The 15,851-nt window shown below is 53.5% G+C and overlaps 1 protein-coding gene across 5 annotated transcripts; it reads left to right on the forward strand.

Annotated features, from left to right (window-relative positions):
• Positions 1-3,171: 3,171 nt before the first annotated feature.
• CD300LG (CD300 molecule like family member g) lies at positions 3,172-15,582 on the forward strand. Of its 5 annotated transcripts, none has more exons than XM_027624484.2 (8): positions 3,172-3,293; positions 4,213-4,548; positions 7,083-7,184; positions 7,893-8,148; positions 8,840-8,952; positions 10,653-10,705; positions 13,326-13,415; positions 13,985-15,582. In XM_027624484.2, exons 1-8 carry the CDS (start codon positions 3,251-3,253, stop codon positions 14,096-14,098), a joined length of 1,107 nt encoding a protein of 368 aa, XP_027480285.1. In that variant the 5' UTR covers positions 3,172-3,250; the 3' UTR covers positions 14,099-15,582. The 5 variants fall into 5 exon arrangements, with proteins under 5 accessions (XP_027480285.1, XP_027480288.1, XP_027480286.1 ...); XM_027624487.2 differs by having other exon boundaries at positions 8,064-8,148; XM_027624485.2 differs by lacking the exon at positions 13,326-13,415.
• The last annotated feature ends 269 nt before the right edge of the window (positions 15,583-15,851 follow it).

A 15,851-nucleotide genomic window follows, 5' to 3' on the forward strand; every position in this document is an offset into this window, starting at 1 on the left:
ATCTCCCTAAAGCAGTGGCTCTCAACCCAGAGTAGGTTTGCCTCCCAGGGGGACATTTGACAATGCTTAGAGACATTTTTGATGGTCACAACTGGGGAGGTGGGGTGTTGGGCAGGGAGGAGACTACCGGCATCTAGTGGGTAGAGGCCAGAGATGTGGCTAAGCATCCTATAATGCACAGGACAGCCCCTCATAACATAGAATTAGCTAGGCCAAAATGTCAGTAGTGCTGATGTTGAGAAACTCTGATTTAAGAGGAACAAATTGCCATCTTAGATCAGCGGAAGTGACTTAGTCCAAGCAAGTCCAATGCAGAGGGGAACCAGATTGGGTGACTGCCTAGCTGGGCTCTTGTCTGGCCAGATGTTGTCCATCCTGCTAACAGGTCTTACTAAACCCTACCCCACAGCTGGGACTTCAGTTTCGATGCAGGTTTTCTCAGATGGCTCCAAGGAAACTTGACAGTTCTCCCCAGTTCTCCTTCCTCTCTAAAGTGGTTCTAAGTCCTGGAGGTTGTTAATTACCATCAGGACCTAGGAAAGCAGGGGGCAGCCTTTACCATTACCTGCCCATGCCAGCAGCATCCACTGGGCTCTCCACTTCCTCTGGGATGCGGTGTGGCTGTTCCTTCCTGCCTGGGTCTGCCGCCCATCCCACCGCCCCAGCCACAGCACCACCAGGCTCACAGATGTCATGAGGATGTGATGAGGCTGCCACAGGGTCACAGAGCCAGGAGTCCATCCTGTGATGGCAGAGCACCTCCCAATACTCTAGGTAAGAAGCAGGACACAAGTACGCTCTCCTCTCAGATCCCCAAACCCATCGTGGGGGGTGGGGGGGCTATCCATTGCTCCTCATATACCCCATGGGGTAGGACTAGCTGCAGTGCTCACATTAAGGTTCCACTCAAGGCCCTTCTCCCCAACTCATGCACCACTTTTGAGCCTGACGATCTGTTTTTAATGCAGTCCTCAAGCCTAGCTCCTGGGTACGTGTGGGGCTGGGAGGGTAGAGGGAAGGACTTCATAATACGCATGAAGGGAACAGGAATGATGCATACTGGACCCAACACTGTATTCATAAAAATACAATTTTTGGTAACACTTCCTTTACTCTCCGTAAATGACAACCATAAATAATATGCCTTCTCGTACACTTTAAAAATCACAATACCATACCTGAACTGTAATAGAGGGAAAAAAATAAAAGGAAAACAATTTGTAACCGCATAACACATATTTCAAAATGTCAGTGCTCAGGTGCCGTGACACTAGAAAACAATGAAGTGTCAGATACTGGCCCCTGCTTAAAATAAATCACTTAGGATTTAAGAAAAGTAAGAAGATCAGAGTTTATTCTGTATAAGGACAAAAACAGGAAAGAAAGAGATAATGATCAAAGGCTAGAATAAATATTATTTTAATCTGTGTTTTTAAAACCGCAAAAGCGGATTACCTTTTGATATTTTTAAAAAGATTTTATTTATTAAAAAAAGATTTCATTTATTTATTTGAGAGAGACAGACAGAAATCGGGAGAGAGAGCACAAGCCGGAGGAGGGGGACAAGCAGCCTCCCCGCTGAGCAGGGAGTGGGAGTCTGGAGTCATGACCTGAGCCGAAGGCAGACGCTTAACCAACTGAGCCGCCCAGGTGCCCAAACTTCTGTTGTCTGTACTTGTGATGGAGTTCGGTCCTGGGGCCCCTGCTCATTCAATGCCCATTGTGAAATTGAGACACGTCTCCCCACGTTGCCAGAATCACACACACACACACACACACACACACACACACACACTCATACAATGCACACACACAATCTCCCCTCCCAGAACAACTGAGTTAATGCTTCAAATATTAACCCAGCAAGTGAGAAAAATTCCAGCTGTACATGTGGAAGCACATATGCTCCACAATGTTAACCCTGGTTTTCCAAGGGAGAGGGGAATTACAGGAAACACTCCCATTTTTTTCATTTATTTATTTTTTTAAAGATTATTTATTTATTTATTTGACAGAGAGACACAGCGAGAGAGGGAACACAAGCAGGGGGAGTGGGAGAGGGAGAAGCAGGCTTCCCCGCGGAGCGGGGAGCCCGATGCAGGGCTCGATCCCAGGACCCTGGGATCACGACCTGAGCCGAAGGCAGACGCTTAACGACTGAGACACCCAGGCGCCCCTCATTTATTTTTTAACATTCCTGAATTGCGTAAAAGTTTGCTTGCGACCAGTATGAACCTTGCAATCAAATAACCCCCGACAGAGCTATTTTGAAAAACGATGTGTCAGGGCTCCCTCGTGTGTGTGTGTGTGTGTGTGTGTGTGTGTGTGTGTGTGTGTGTGTGTGTGTGTGTGTGTGTGTGTGTGTGTGTGTGTGTGTGTGTGTGTGTGTGTGTGTGTGTGTGTGTGTGTGTGTGTGTGTGTGTGTTCCCCCCAGCCCCTTCGCAGCGCCTCCCTGTGGCTAAAAGCGGTACTGCGTCCTCCGGGAAGCGGTGGAGGAGAAGGATGTGGGGGGCACTGGCAGAGGGACCCCCCCCTACCTCGGTACCATTGACCACTTAGCAGTCTGGTAAAGCTTATGGACCTCTTCTCGGAATAATCGTCTTTTCAATATACAAAATAATACACATATGCCTAAAAGAAAGCCAACGATATTGAAGTGGTTATCAAAATGTTCATGTGTGTAATATAGTAGTAAATGTGCTTCATTAGTGCTTTCAATAACCAGTTCTAGTGGCAGGCCTGGTAACTAATTATTTTCCACGTACTGAGGAGCACATACGATATTTCAAGCTATCGGCGACAACGTGCCAGTGTCGGATTTTTTGGTGAAAAAGTCCCAGACACTGCTAGCACAATAGAAGGAAAAGATAAACCACTTAAAGGTTAGTAAAAGTCAATATGTAATTTTTTCAGTCTTGGACTCTCTGGATTCTGCACAGAGATCCTCTGGGGTGCATGGCGGTGGGCATGGTTAAGACCCCCCCCCCCGAAGGGGTCCGGGTTGGGGAGAAGCCCTCCGGTGGTTTTTTTTTTGGGGGGGGGGTTGCGGTAAACCGCGCGGCTGGGGCGCACCGAGGGTAAGTAAAGGGAATGGCAGAGGCGCCTCCCCCTGTGCGCAGAGGGGGGACCTGCAGGCCCCTCCCCCCTTCCTGGTCCTGATCTAGTTAGTGCCTCTGGAGGAAGTTAAAGCCCCGCGTGGTTCAGAGAGCTCCCAGTTCCTGCGTGTGCTCCTGCATGTCCAGCGCCCACCATGTGGCCCCTGGTCCTGCTGTGGGGCTGCCTTTTGCTCCCAGGTGAGATGGGGCAGGAGAGGGAGGAGTGGAGGGATGTGGGGCTCATGCCCAAGCTGGCAGAAGGAGGACTTCCTGAACCTACCTTTCATTCTTCTGACCCACTGCTGCCTGATCCTTCCAGGTCTCGCCCCCACCGCAATGGTCCTCAGTCTGCGGGGGGGGGGGGGGGTGAGGGGGTGGGGGCAGGCACTTGCTGTTTCTGGAAGGCAGAGCCGGGTTTTCTCCCAGACCACTGGTTCCAAACCCTTCATGTTTAGGTGGCTAGGAGGGGGGCTTCACCTCTCTCATTTTTATTTTCCTACTCTACACCCAGCCTGGAGGCAGACAAGACAACCCTACGTGGTTGCCATGGTAAACTCTGCAAATATTTCTTGAGCCTCTACTGTACCACTCACAACAACCCTGAGAGATAAGGGATTATGCTGTTTCATCAGTTCATAGGTCTGCCTCTTCAACTTTTTAACATCAAATATCAGGATACGTCTTGTAACGGATGACAATTGTTCAAGTGACCATGATTTCTTTAGTGGTATATAAAATTACGGCATATCTTACGTATGATAGCATCTTAATTTCAGTGAACTAAGACATCATCATCATCATCATCCTCTATAAATGGGAAAGCCCAGATGCCCAGGGAGGGCAAGTAACTTCCCCAAGGTCACACAGCTACTAGGTGGCAGTGCTGAGATTCTAAATCCAGGCTGTCTGAATCTAGAGCTTCCCCATCACCACCCTTCCATATGCCAATTTTAGGGAAACAGCAACAGCCCTGTCCCAGTTACCCTTGGTGGGGAAGAGACCACCAGCTCTTTCCAGGGCTGCTGCAGAAGGGAGTGACTGAAGAGGAGTTCTTCTGGTGTTGACCCTGGAATTTGAATCCATGGAATTCTGACCTCTGTCCCTACTATGGTTTCAGGTTATGGAGCCGTCCTGGGCCCCAAGGAGATCACTGGGTTTGAAGGTGACACGGTGTCCCTGCAGTGCACCTACCAGAAGGAGCTGAGGACACACCAGAAATACTGGTGCAGGGAGAAGGGGTTCTTCCTGTCCCGCTGCTCGGGTACTGTCTATGCAGGAGAAAATGGCCAGGAGACCAGAGAGGACAGGGTGTCCATCCAAGACAGCCCCCAGACGCTCACGCTCCACGTGACCCTGAGGAATCTCACCCTGCAGGACGCTGGGAAGTACTTCTGTGGGGTCTCCAAACTGGGCCGAGACGAGTCTTTCCTGGTCTCTCTGCTTGTCTTTCCAGGTAACACATGTCTCTGCTTCTCTGGATGGGGGACAGGTGACACAGAAGGGAAGAGGGAAGGGTGGGCCGCTGGTCAGTGCAGGACCCCATTTCCTCCTCGCCCACAGGTGTAGTGCTTATACCAACCTCCTTGGGGGGGGGGTGGCGCTCAGTGAGATGATGCTGGTCAAGTGCTCGGCCGTCGCGGGAGTAGAAGCCGTGCAGCATGACCCTCGGCTGCTCTTTGACAAGGTCACACCACGCAGATCTGTTGAACTCCCTGCTCAGTGCCTTTCCTCTTTGCCCAGATGGGGGAGAGAGACTGCATGGGCTGGGGATGAAATGGGCAGCCCACAGAATAAAAAAGACTCCCTCTTTGGAGTCAGAGATATTCCTGAGGATCCTGCAGGATGGGCCCACCATTGTGCAGCATCCCGGACCCACCCTGCAGTGCCCCCCGTCCAGCCACGGCCACACTGGCCTCACCCTGCCCGTGGTCTCAGCCCTCCCTGCTTCCCTTCCCCAGATCTTGAAGTCCCAAAGGCAGGTATGAGGAGGGTCTGAGATCCAGCCTCGGAGGAGGAGCTTGTTGAGCTCAAGGACACTAGGGGATTCTGGCTGGGGAAGGAACATCTCTCTGGATGCCCAGAGCCCCACCGGATCTGCCGAGCTGAGAAGAGAGAAGTCAGAGAGGGCCCAGGGGAGTGGGCAGCCCCAGTCTGCCAGCCAGTAAGGGTGAGGCAGGTCTTCGTATACCACTTCACAGATAGATGGGGGCCCGAGGCTCCAGAGATGAAATGATTTGCTTGAGGTTTCATGGCAGGAGGTGATGGAGCCAGGATTCAAATCCAGGTTTTTTTCTCGCTTTGGTGTCTGCTCTTTCTCTCCCCTGGCCCCATCTGGGACCCACTCCATCCCCAGGCAGTCCCCACTGTCAGATCCCTGACATCCATGGGTCTTTATTTTAATTCAAGGAGATAGAAATAAGCTCACCAAATAATAACAGCAGTATCATAACCATATTGAACCTGTTCTCCATTATTTACAAGCTTCTCTGATCTCCTCTGATTCTTATCAGTATTCAGACCTCCTTCTTACTTAGTGGGGATCAATTTTAGCTATATTTGGGGCTATTTTAAATTTTTACCTCATTTATAATTATTCATTTCTGTGTGATATGTGCCTTATTATGTAATCCTGTGTCAGACATTGTTGACCTTTCTCTGATGATATTTGGGGTACAGAAAATAAAGGCCAATGACAGTGGTGTGCGGGTGAATGTTTAGCTGGGGAAGCTCTGATTTGCAAGGTCTGCCAGTTTCTGTGGTTTAAATGCCCCCACCCTCCCCAATTTCCAGCCACCGATAGTTTAATGACGAGCTCACAAAATTCCTGAAAAGTAAACAGCTCTCCCAAGTCAGTGGGAGCCATCTGCGGCACACCACTGAGTATGGTGACAGATCAGCATTTCTAGAAAGGTCAGAACAAGACAAGAGTATCCACTATCGTTTCTTTTATTCCCCATTGCCTGGAGGCTGTAGGCCATGAAATATGACAAGATAAAGAAGTATACATATCGGATAGGAAAAGATAAATACCCTTTATTTGCACAAGATTTGATCATTTACTCAGAAAAATCAGAGAAAACCTGACCTCGTATTAGAATAGAGAATGAATCACAGACCTGTACCCCTGAAACAAATAATACATTATATGTTAATAAAAAATTGTAGTAAAATTAAAAAATAAAAATAAAAAATAAATAGAGAATGATGGGGACAGGGAGCGAGTCCCGGATGGCACTCCAGCAAGGAGGTGACCGAGGGGCACCCGGGGGCAGGGGGAGGGTGGGCAGGGAACTCGGCGGTTCCAGGGGGGTTGGCCACACCACGTTTCTGCCCACTCTGCCGGGCACATAGGCTAGGCATCTCGTCCTTGAGGGATCCCAGCCTCTCAGGACAGAAAAGAGTGTGTCAGGCAGAGGTGGAGAAGAGAGGCATGGCACACAGGGGAACAGCACGGAGGTGGGCAGGATGCTCACTTCATTGGGAAGAGAGGGCAAATAGAGGAATGGCTGGTGCCCCAGATGGCAAAGAGGTGAAGCCGACATGGTGAACTGAGGTCTGAGTTTGAAAGACTTTGAAAGGCCTGTAAGAAGCTTGAGCTTCAGCTCATGGGCAGTGAGGGCCACGGAAACAGTTCTGAAGCAAGAAGCGATGGAATCCAGTATCCCATATCCGGATCCATATTCTAGAGCCAAAACCAGTATTGGTGTGAAGAGTGGCATGGAAAGAGCAGACTGGCAGGCAGTTGGGGACAAGGGAAGCCGAAGGTCTGGGCTAAGTGGGGGGCCAAAGGCGACTACAGGAGGGGGAGACCAGCAATCGACGCGAATCTTCCATCCGTGACTCCTAAGTGGCTGGAGGGAGGAGATAGTGGAGACTCTGAGCAGAGAGGTGCGGGCAGGAAAGCTACTGGCTGCCACCAAGGCAGGAAATCTGGCTCCTAGTGGTGATCCTCGCCTCCCCTGAGACCAACCTCTCCCTTTCCCCCAGGTCCCTGCTGTCCTCCCTCCCCCACTCCCTCCTTCCAGCCTCTTACTACAAGGAGCCTCCAGCCCAAGGCAAAAGCTTGGCAAACTCAGCCCCCAGAACTGAGTGAGTGAATGGTTTTCCTGTCTCTCCTCCGCCCCTCTGTAAAGCAGCATCCAGTGAGGGCCTGCCGATAGCCAGACACTGCGCTCCATGGCCCCCAGAGCCTGGGAGCTGTACTGTCCGCGGAGGAATCAGGGGCCCCATGGAGTCAGGTCACCCAAGGAGCAGCAGAGCCCAGGGAAGAGGCGCAGCCTGACCGCCAGGCTTGTGTTCTGTCTGCTCGCGCCGGGGTTGGAGGCCTGAGCAGGAAAGGTAGGGCGTTGGGCCCTGACCTCTGGACCTGTCCCTGCCACCCTGCCCTGCTGGCCCCGTGGCTGTTGAAGGAGGTCAAGGCCTGTTGAGGCAGAGGTGGTAAAGGTGGGCATGTGGCGACTTGCAGTGATAAGTGGCCAGGACTGGAGTGGGAAGCTGGCCGGCCTCTGTGTGCTGCGTGGCCACTGCAATGGGTCACGGAGTGGGCACAGGGCTGTGATGACCCAGGCAGTGGGCACGGACAGGGGCTGAAAACCACGCGCGGGTGTGGGGCGTGCCTGAGACAATGGCTTCATCTAGGCCTCTCTTTGCTTCCTGGGGGGGGGTCCTTTAGCTGGGGAAGTTCTGAGAAATTGGTCCTGGGGAGGCTAGGGCTCAGGGGTCAAGGGTCAGAGGTCTGGGGAATGCTGGGACTCAAGGGTCAGAGAAGGTGCTAAGGCGTTGCTTTTGGACTTGTAGCTTCTCCTGGTCTCCACCAAACAGTCACCACAACCAAGCAGGGGAAGACAGGGGCCGAGGCCTCTCCATTCACAGGGACCTCCCCGTACGGGCATGCAGGAACCTCCCCAGACCCAGGAACCTCTCCGTACGCGGGGACCTCTCCTCATGAAGCAACCTCTCCTCATGCAGGGACATCCCGCCCATCCACACAGCTGCACTCCACCTCCGCGGAGGACACCCATCTGCCCCCCAGCAGCAGCAGCTCCGTGTCCAGGTGAGCCCAGGGTGACCAAGGTCACCTTTCAGGCCATCCCCGGAACATGAGGTGCCCTGGAGCAAGTGAGGACCTGGCACTCCTTCCTCTAGGCCAGCACAGCCTCCTGTCAGGGCCGCGGCTAACAGCACAGAGGGCAGACTCGGCTCCCATCCCCCCTCCGCAGGGCCCTTAAGCAGTGGACGACCTGCACTGCAGAGCCGGCAACCCTGTTGCTCTGGACACACAGGCCCACCTGAAGTGAAGGGTCCACCGTGGCCCCAGTCCCCACCCCAGTCTCCCCACCCCAGCCACGGGGGCAGCCACCCCAGTTTCCCCGGCGCAGCTTGCACCGGGCACTGTGCCGAGCACGAATATAGGTTTTTTTCTTACCCAACTGGAACCACAACCTGAAGGATTGGTTCTTGGGGGTTATATATATTTGCACTCAGTTACTGACGGAGGCTTTCTGCCTGAGGCGTCCAGGTTACCTGCTGCCAAGTTCAGACCAGCTGAGAGCGCTTCCTGGAGTTGGTAGTGGGGACTGGGGTCCCTCCCAGTGGGACTGACCAGGTGCTGTGGTCCCCGGTGCCCTCTGATCTCTTTGGGAAAGACAAGGGGCATGGCTGGGACGCAGACTAAGAATGCCATGTGCACAGCATGCTACTGCTCTCTGGTGACACCTGCTGGCCTCCTTCCATCTCACCCACAGGGTCTCCATCCCAAAGGTCCGCATCTTGGCCCCGGGCCTGGTGCTGCTGGCCCTCCTCCTGGCCGCAGGCCTGGTGGCCCTCGGCAGCTATCTGCTCCGCTGGAGGAAGGAAGGTGAGCAAAAGTAGAGGGAGGGGGTGGGAGGTCAGGGACCTCGCGGAGACCTGCAGTGCCCCCCACCACCCCAGGGAGACCTTGTGCATCAGTGTGTCCATCCGAGGTATGGGCATCAGGAACCCTGCTCCTCCCTTCTGAGGGCGCCACAGGCCAGTCAACATTAGGAAAAAGCAATTCAAATGCGTGAATGGGAGAACGGGGGCTCTTGGCTTGCTCCCATCTGTCCAAGCTCATCAATCACTTCTGTCCCTATTGATCCCAGCAAATCCATGTCCAGCCTCTGCAGGTCCAGTTCCTTGCGTGACTACCACGGCAGGGGCTGTGGGGCGGGAATTCAAGACTAAGCCCTTGAGCAGGAAGGATACTGTGGCCTCACACCCGTCGGGGTCTCGAGAGGTGCTCGGCTCCTGTGAAGACTTGGCTTCGAATCCCAGCTCTGCTACTTTTTAGCTGTGTGACCTTGGGCAAGTCACCTACCTTCCCTGAGCCACAACTTTTTTGGATCACAGATCTAGAATACAAGAGAACTAGAACAGAAATAGAATACGAGTCCAACCAAAGTAGAATCCAAGCCACATATGTAATTTAAACTTCCCTAAAAGTCACATGATAAAGGGTAGAAAGAAACTAGGGATGTTAATTTTAACAATATTCTTTATTAGTATGATCTTTCCAAAACATGATCATTTCAAGGTGGAATCAACATAAAACTATTTATGATACATATTCCGCTTTCTGCATTTTTTCATATTGAGTCTTCAAAACCTAGTGTGATTCGGAGAAGTCATGCTTCCGGTGTCAGTGGCTGTGTGTGGCTCGGGGGGGCCCCCCGGCAGACAGCATGGGTTAAGAGGGTTAGCCAAAATATCAGTCAGAGGAGCCCATGGGCTGTGCGTTTCTGTGTGGCTATGTTGCTTTTAGCTCCTCTAATGCTCTCAATACTGTGGCGTTAGAAACTGCTCATTACAAGCACCCTCATTTTACAGGGGAAGAAACTGAGGCAGAGTGGTTAAGCAGCTTGCCCTGAGTTTGCACAGCCAGGAAGCAGCAGAACCAGGAAGACGTGTGCCAAAGCACTCTGCAAATTGGCAATGTTGTCCTACTGCACGTGGCCTTGGGTGGGGGGCAGTGGTCCTGGGCCTGCCTCCAACTTCTCCGTGTGCGGCCCCCAGGAAGAAATGTCAGCTTTGCCCACGTCCCCAGCTCACCGCAGAGGAGTCCAGAGGAGCACACAGGGTGGGAACATTCCTGATCAAGACCTCAGAACTTCTTGGCACCTCGCCTCTCGAGCTGTGGTCCCCAGATAGCAGCCGTGACATCCCCTGGAAGCCTGTTAAAAGGACTATCAGGCCCCAGGCCCGACCGGCTGCATTAGAATGGGCATTTTCATGAAATGTCCTGGGATCCTGGATGCACCCTGAGGTTGAAGAAGCAATGGCCTTAGCACATAGAATTACTTCCCCGGCTAGTTTCTGGCCCACACCAGGGGGTTTCCGTGTACCCATCCCAAAAGGCAGATCACTACTAAGGGACTGAGCTGAAAGTCCAAGCAGTCTTCCTGCCCAACCCAGTCTGCTTGCTCCCTCTGGGAAGCCCCTGCTCCCAAGCACACGGGGGCCCGTCCACCTCTGGGGGAGCTGTCGCAGGCTGCTCCCAGCTACTCCTGGCCTCAGGGTATGCCTGCTGTTCTCTTTCAGCTCAACTGGCCGCAGAGACACAGAGGAACGAGAAAGTCCAACTCTCACACTTGGTAAGAAAGGCAGCCAGCCCGAAGCCCCAGCTCGGATGGCGGTGGGGCTGGGCGTCAGGACTCCCGGGAGCCGTCTCTGTACCTCCCTCCCTGTTTGTCTCTGAGCTCCAGGCAGGGCTCACTTCCCGTCTCTGGGGAATCTGTGTGCCCCTCCTCACCCTGACGGCCCAGCAGGTACCAGGTGGGGGTCTTCCCCAGGCCCAGCGCCCTCTTCGCCTCCCCATCTTAGGAGCAGAGAGTGTCAGAGCCGGATCCTCGGGGTCTCTGCGAGGGCTGCGGACTCACGGGCTCAGGCCGCAGAAGCCTCACTTGTGTCCACCCCCTCCTCCCGCTGTTTATTGAGAGGCCTCCACGTTATTCTCTTGCACACAGGGGCAGGAAAGGGGGGCTGCCATTTCCTTCTTTCTTGGCGCCAGTGAGGACAAAAGACTCAGGCCTGATCCCCCTGGGAAGGGGCTGGGACACGAATGGGGTTCTGGGCTTTGGCTTAGGAAGCAGCTGTTGTTGTCTCAGGAAGCCCGGCAAGGCCAGAGGTGGTGGACAGGAGTGAGGGAAAAGTCACAGACCCGGATGGGGAGGGGGGCTGCCACTGTCCTCCAGAGGTCAGCTTGGGCCCAGCCGTGCGTCCTAGGGCGCACCCTGCCGGCTAGAAGAGGGGCGGGGGCGGGACGGAGAACCTCTGTACTGGGCTGCCCACTGCCACCCAGCCCACCCCCAGGAGGGCTGCCTGGGACTGCTTCCAGCCTGCCACACCTGTCCCCGCCCCTGCTGACCCCTTGTCGGGGGGAGGATGGAACAGGGTCTTCTGAGAGGGTCAGAGATAAGACCTCGGTGAACATGACCAACCGAGAGCTTTTGGTTTTCTTTGGTTTATTTCCCTTTGGGCTTCTTTGTAGTTTTTAGCAGGGGCTGCAGGTGGAATTGAAAGGGCTTGGGGTTTTCTTTGCCCACATTCAGGTCAAAGAGGGAAGGGGGCACTCTACTGGCTCTGTCAGAGAGCCCCAGGGGCGTGTAAAACTCGGAGGGAGGTATGAGGGCTCAGGCCAGCATTTCCTTTGCCCACAGAGCTCTTTCAGGAAGCTCCCTTTTCCTCTTTAATTGAACACCTACTATGTGCCAGGGGCTTTACCTGTGTCACCAAATCTTCATAACTCCTGCACAAGGTAGGGGTTATCATTACCCCCTTCTTACAGAATAAGAGACAGAGGCTCAGAGAGCATAAATAACTTGCCTCCAGAGACCCCGCGTGAAAGAGGCGGAACCGGAGCAACGGACCCGGTCTGCAGGGCTGGCCGCAATACCCTGTGCTGCCTCCACCCTGCCCCACTGGCGTGCCGAGGGCTGGAGGGGTGGGGCCAACTGCTCGACCTGCCCGAGCCTATTCCCCTAGACTCAGAAGAAAGAACCATCCTCAGTCCGTGAACATGGGACGGCGTGGCCCCTGACTCCTGAAACAGCCCAAGGGGGAGTGCTGGGCTCAGATTAAGGCTTGGCTCCCACTTCCCAAGGCTTCCCTGATTCCCTATTTTCCTAGTGCTTCGACGTAGAGGCTCCCATTTGTGAAATCTCCCTCCACTCCCCCCATTCCCTCGTCCCCTCGTCCCCCCAGCCCCCCTGAGGAATTCTGCTCTGATTTTCATCTTGTCCTGTAAGACTGAATGTGTCGCCAGAGATGGCTCAAGTGTCCACCTCTGCCCCCATCCCCTGCAGCCAGGGCAGCGATAGAAGAAGGAGGGGGCAGTTAGGAAACAAGGGCATTGAAAAGAAGGGAAGTGTGTGCGGCATGCCCCGCCAGGATGGTGGCAGAGGATAGAAAAAGAGCCCGGGTCCGAGGTCACTTGGTCGTGAGTTCAAGTCCCAGCCCAGCTGTGTGACACATGGCAAGTTACGTCACCTCTCTGAGCCTCCTTATCCGCATCTCACGGGGTTATGCTCAGGAAATCATGAGATGAGATGCCCAGTAGGTGTCCAGAGGACAGGAGCTTCTTTCTCCATCTTCAGTGACCGTCGGGCCATGGGATTTGCCGGCTGGGGGACACCTAAGGGCAGCTATGCCCTTGGGAGCCTTGGCTGGGGGCCTCGGCCGGCTCCAACATCATCTACCCCGCTGCTGGTCCCAGGATGGTTCCTACTCACTCTGGACTGCCTGCCTCTCTTCCCTTGGCTTCCTTATCTGATCAAGGAGGGGAGCTCAGGCTTATGATTTGTAAGGAACTTTTCTTCTGCGGTTTGTTATTCGGTGAACCTTTGAGGAGTTCAACTTTGTTCTCCCTGGGCCTGCAAGGAACCGGCAGCCTGCACATTCTTTCTGCTTCGAGGATAGACATAACAATAATGGAAACAAATGAATCATTCCAGGAGTTCCCAGGCGTTGAGCAGTAAAACATTTCCATGAATATTCATTATAACCCTGAGGTTATCCACACTTGACAGCTGAGGAGACTGAGCCTCAGAGAGCTTAGTGGCATGCCCAAGGTCCCTCTGAGATGTAGGAAATAGGACGGAAGGGCTCTGACCCCACAGCCTGCCCACGCTCTCCCGTGGCTCCCCTGTCTTGCTGTGGCGGGTGGACCATCACTGCTGCTGGGAATGGGCTGTGCTGACCGAGTCTCTGTTTCAGCCGCTGGAGTACACCATGATCAGCCTCGCAGGGCCCCCTGGGCCCCACGCCAGCCCCAGCCCGTGTGCAGAAACCCAGGGCCTCAGCCAGGTGTGAACAGAGGGCATGCAGGGGCGGGGGGCGGGTAGTTGTGCCTGGAGCCACCTAGCCTGGCTTCTCTCTGACAATGCAGGGAAGTGGGGGGGGGGGGCTCTTTCCTCAGCATCTGCTCCCTGAACACTGCCCCCTGCATCCACCCACCTACGCCACCATCACCAAAGGCACAGTCCTTTTCATTCGGGAGTCAGGACTCCCAACCTTACGTCCTTTTTCCCCCCATCCAGAAAGTTCTTGACTAGCTTGTTAGTAGTCACAGTTTAAAGAGCTCTGGACTGGCAGGATTCCAACACCTGCAGGCAAAAACCTGGCTAGAAGCCCTGAGGATGCTCTTGCAGATGGGGTGGGGGGATGTTTGGGAGGAGGTGAGAGGCATGAATCAAAAGCCTGGGGGTTCTGGGGAGAGCTTGTTAGTCTGTGCCCCTTAGAAGGACAGAGGCCCAGAACTGTGGAAAAGGCTAAGGTGGACCCAACAGCTACCTGGAGACCCCCCGCGGCTGAGCTCTGCTTTTCAACACCTGACTTTTGCTCTGCTTTTCAACCCCTGACTCTTGTCTTTACAGACTTCAGAGGAAGATGAAGCCCCTTCCCAGGACCCGGAGGGGGACATGATCCCAGGGCCTCCCCTGCACATGTCTGGGGAGGAGCTCGGCTTCTCGAAGTTCATATCAGTCTAGCGGCGCCCTCCAGGCCAGCCGGCCGGGAATCTGAATGGCTGCATTTGCACTAACTCCCATAAGCTTTCCTCGACAGCTTCCCAAAGCTTGCCTGCCAGACTCCGGGCTCTCCCCCGCCGTCCCCAGGCTCTCCTCCTGCATGCCCAGCCTGACCCGAAAGTCTTTGTCAGCCCCGGAGTGGTGGCCTCACAGAACCAGTGGGACCCTGGGACCTCCTCGGTATGTGCACATCAGGGCAGGGCATGCAGCTGGAGCTCGCCAGAGCCAGGCAAGGCTTAGGAGATCTGGTCTGAGTTTGTATCCGCTACAAGAAATCCCCTGCGCCCGGGTGCCCAGCAAAAGACCCCCACCTTCTTCTCCCTTCATTCCATCCTGACTCAGGACCACTTTCTCCTACATAAGTGGACGAGGACGAGGAGGAGCATGCTGGGAATAGACGGGGTTCCGATTTCTCAAAATGGGACTGCATCCCAGTCCTTCAGGAGGCTGGTTAAAAATGTGACTCCTGGGCTCTACCAAGACCTACCAAAATCCTCTCTGGGGCTGGACCCACAGCTTTGCATTTCTAACAAGTGTCCAATGACTCTAATACTTGAATTTGAGAAGCAGTAGATTCAGGTTCATCCACGTTAGAGTCTACATTTGGGGTGTGGGGTCTCGCAACTGCCCCCCCCATAGGGGCTTCCCTGCCTAAGACACCATGACCCAGATAGGCGCTTTCCTGGGCCGGTCCAAGGCCAGGTCCAGGTCAGGTGCGCATTGGAAAGGGGTGAGCCCAGGACTGACGGAGGGGTTACATTTCCCGGCTCCCCACCCAGCCCTGCATCCCAGGCTTTGGAAGGAGGCCAGAGAAAAGCTTGGCTCCTTCCCTGTTGAGAAAGGGTTAATTGCCTGTGGGTTGGGGTTAGGGAGGGGTAGGAAAGCACAGGGTGTGGGTGGACATCTAAAAGGGAGGAGAGAGAGAACAGGGCAGGAACATCGGAGGAACCTGAAGGTGACCCTGAGTCTGGCCCCCTGGAGATCAGGAAGCAGGAGGGGGTAAAATAACAGGACTGCTATTTTTTTCTTTTTTGACTTTCTTTAAAAAGTGAAATGGGTGGTCGCTCAGTATACAAAAGTTAGAAACACGTCGGGGAGGAGAAGAAAACTCACTCAGGCTCACCATTCCCCCAGATAATCACAGCTGCGTTTTGTTGCATTTCCTTCCTGTTTTTTTACTCCACATCATTTGCTGGTGTTCTCTGACAAATTTGTTTGTATATACAACTTTGGATCTTGCTTTTCCCACTTAATTCTTTTTTTTTTTAAGATTTCTGTTTGTAAGTAATCTCGACACCCAACGTGGTGCTCAAACTCACAACCCCAAGATTAAGAGTCGCACGCTCCAGTGACTGAGCCAGCCAGGCGCCTGCCCACTTAATTCTTATAAACGTTTCTCCATGTTTTACCAACGTTTATAAATAAAATGTGCATCAGCTCTGTGATATTTCCTCACAGTGTGCCTCCATTTATTTCAATTCTCCCTCATTATATAATTTGTTTCTATTTTTGCTATTATAAATAACAGCATAGTGAGTCTTCCCACAAGGCTTGATTTGCATTTGGAGACTTCTTGTAGAAGCATTTGTGTGCATGGAAGTGCCAGGTCATAGGATGTGAACATTTTTGACGTTACCGATACCCATTGCTGAACAGCTTTCTGAAATGACAGAAGCAATTTCACTCCCATCAGGGCCTTCCAAGCAGCATTTCT

This window comes from Zalophus californianus, chromosome 16, assembly GCF_009762305.2.
Source record: "Zalophus californianus isolate mZalCal1 chromosome 16, mZalCal1.pri.v2, whole genome shotgun sequence".
NCBI classification, from domain to species: Eukaryota; Metazoa; Chordata; class Mammalia; order Carnivora; family Otariidae; genus Zalophus; species Zalophus californianus.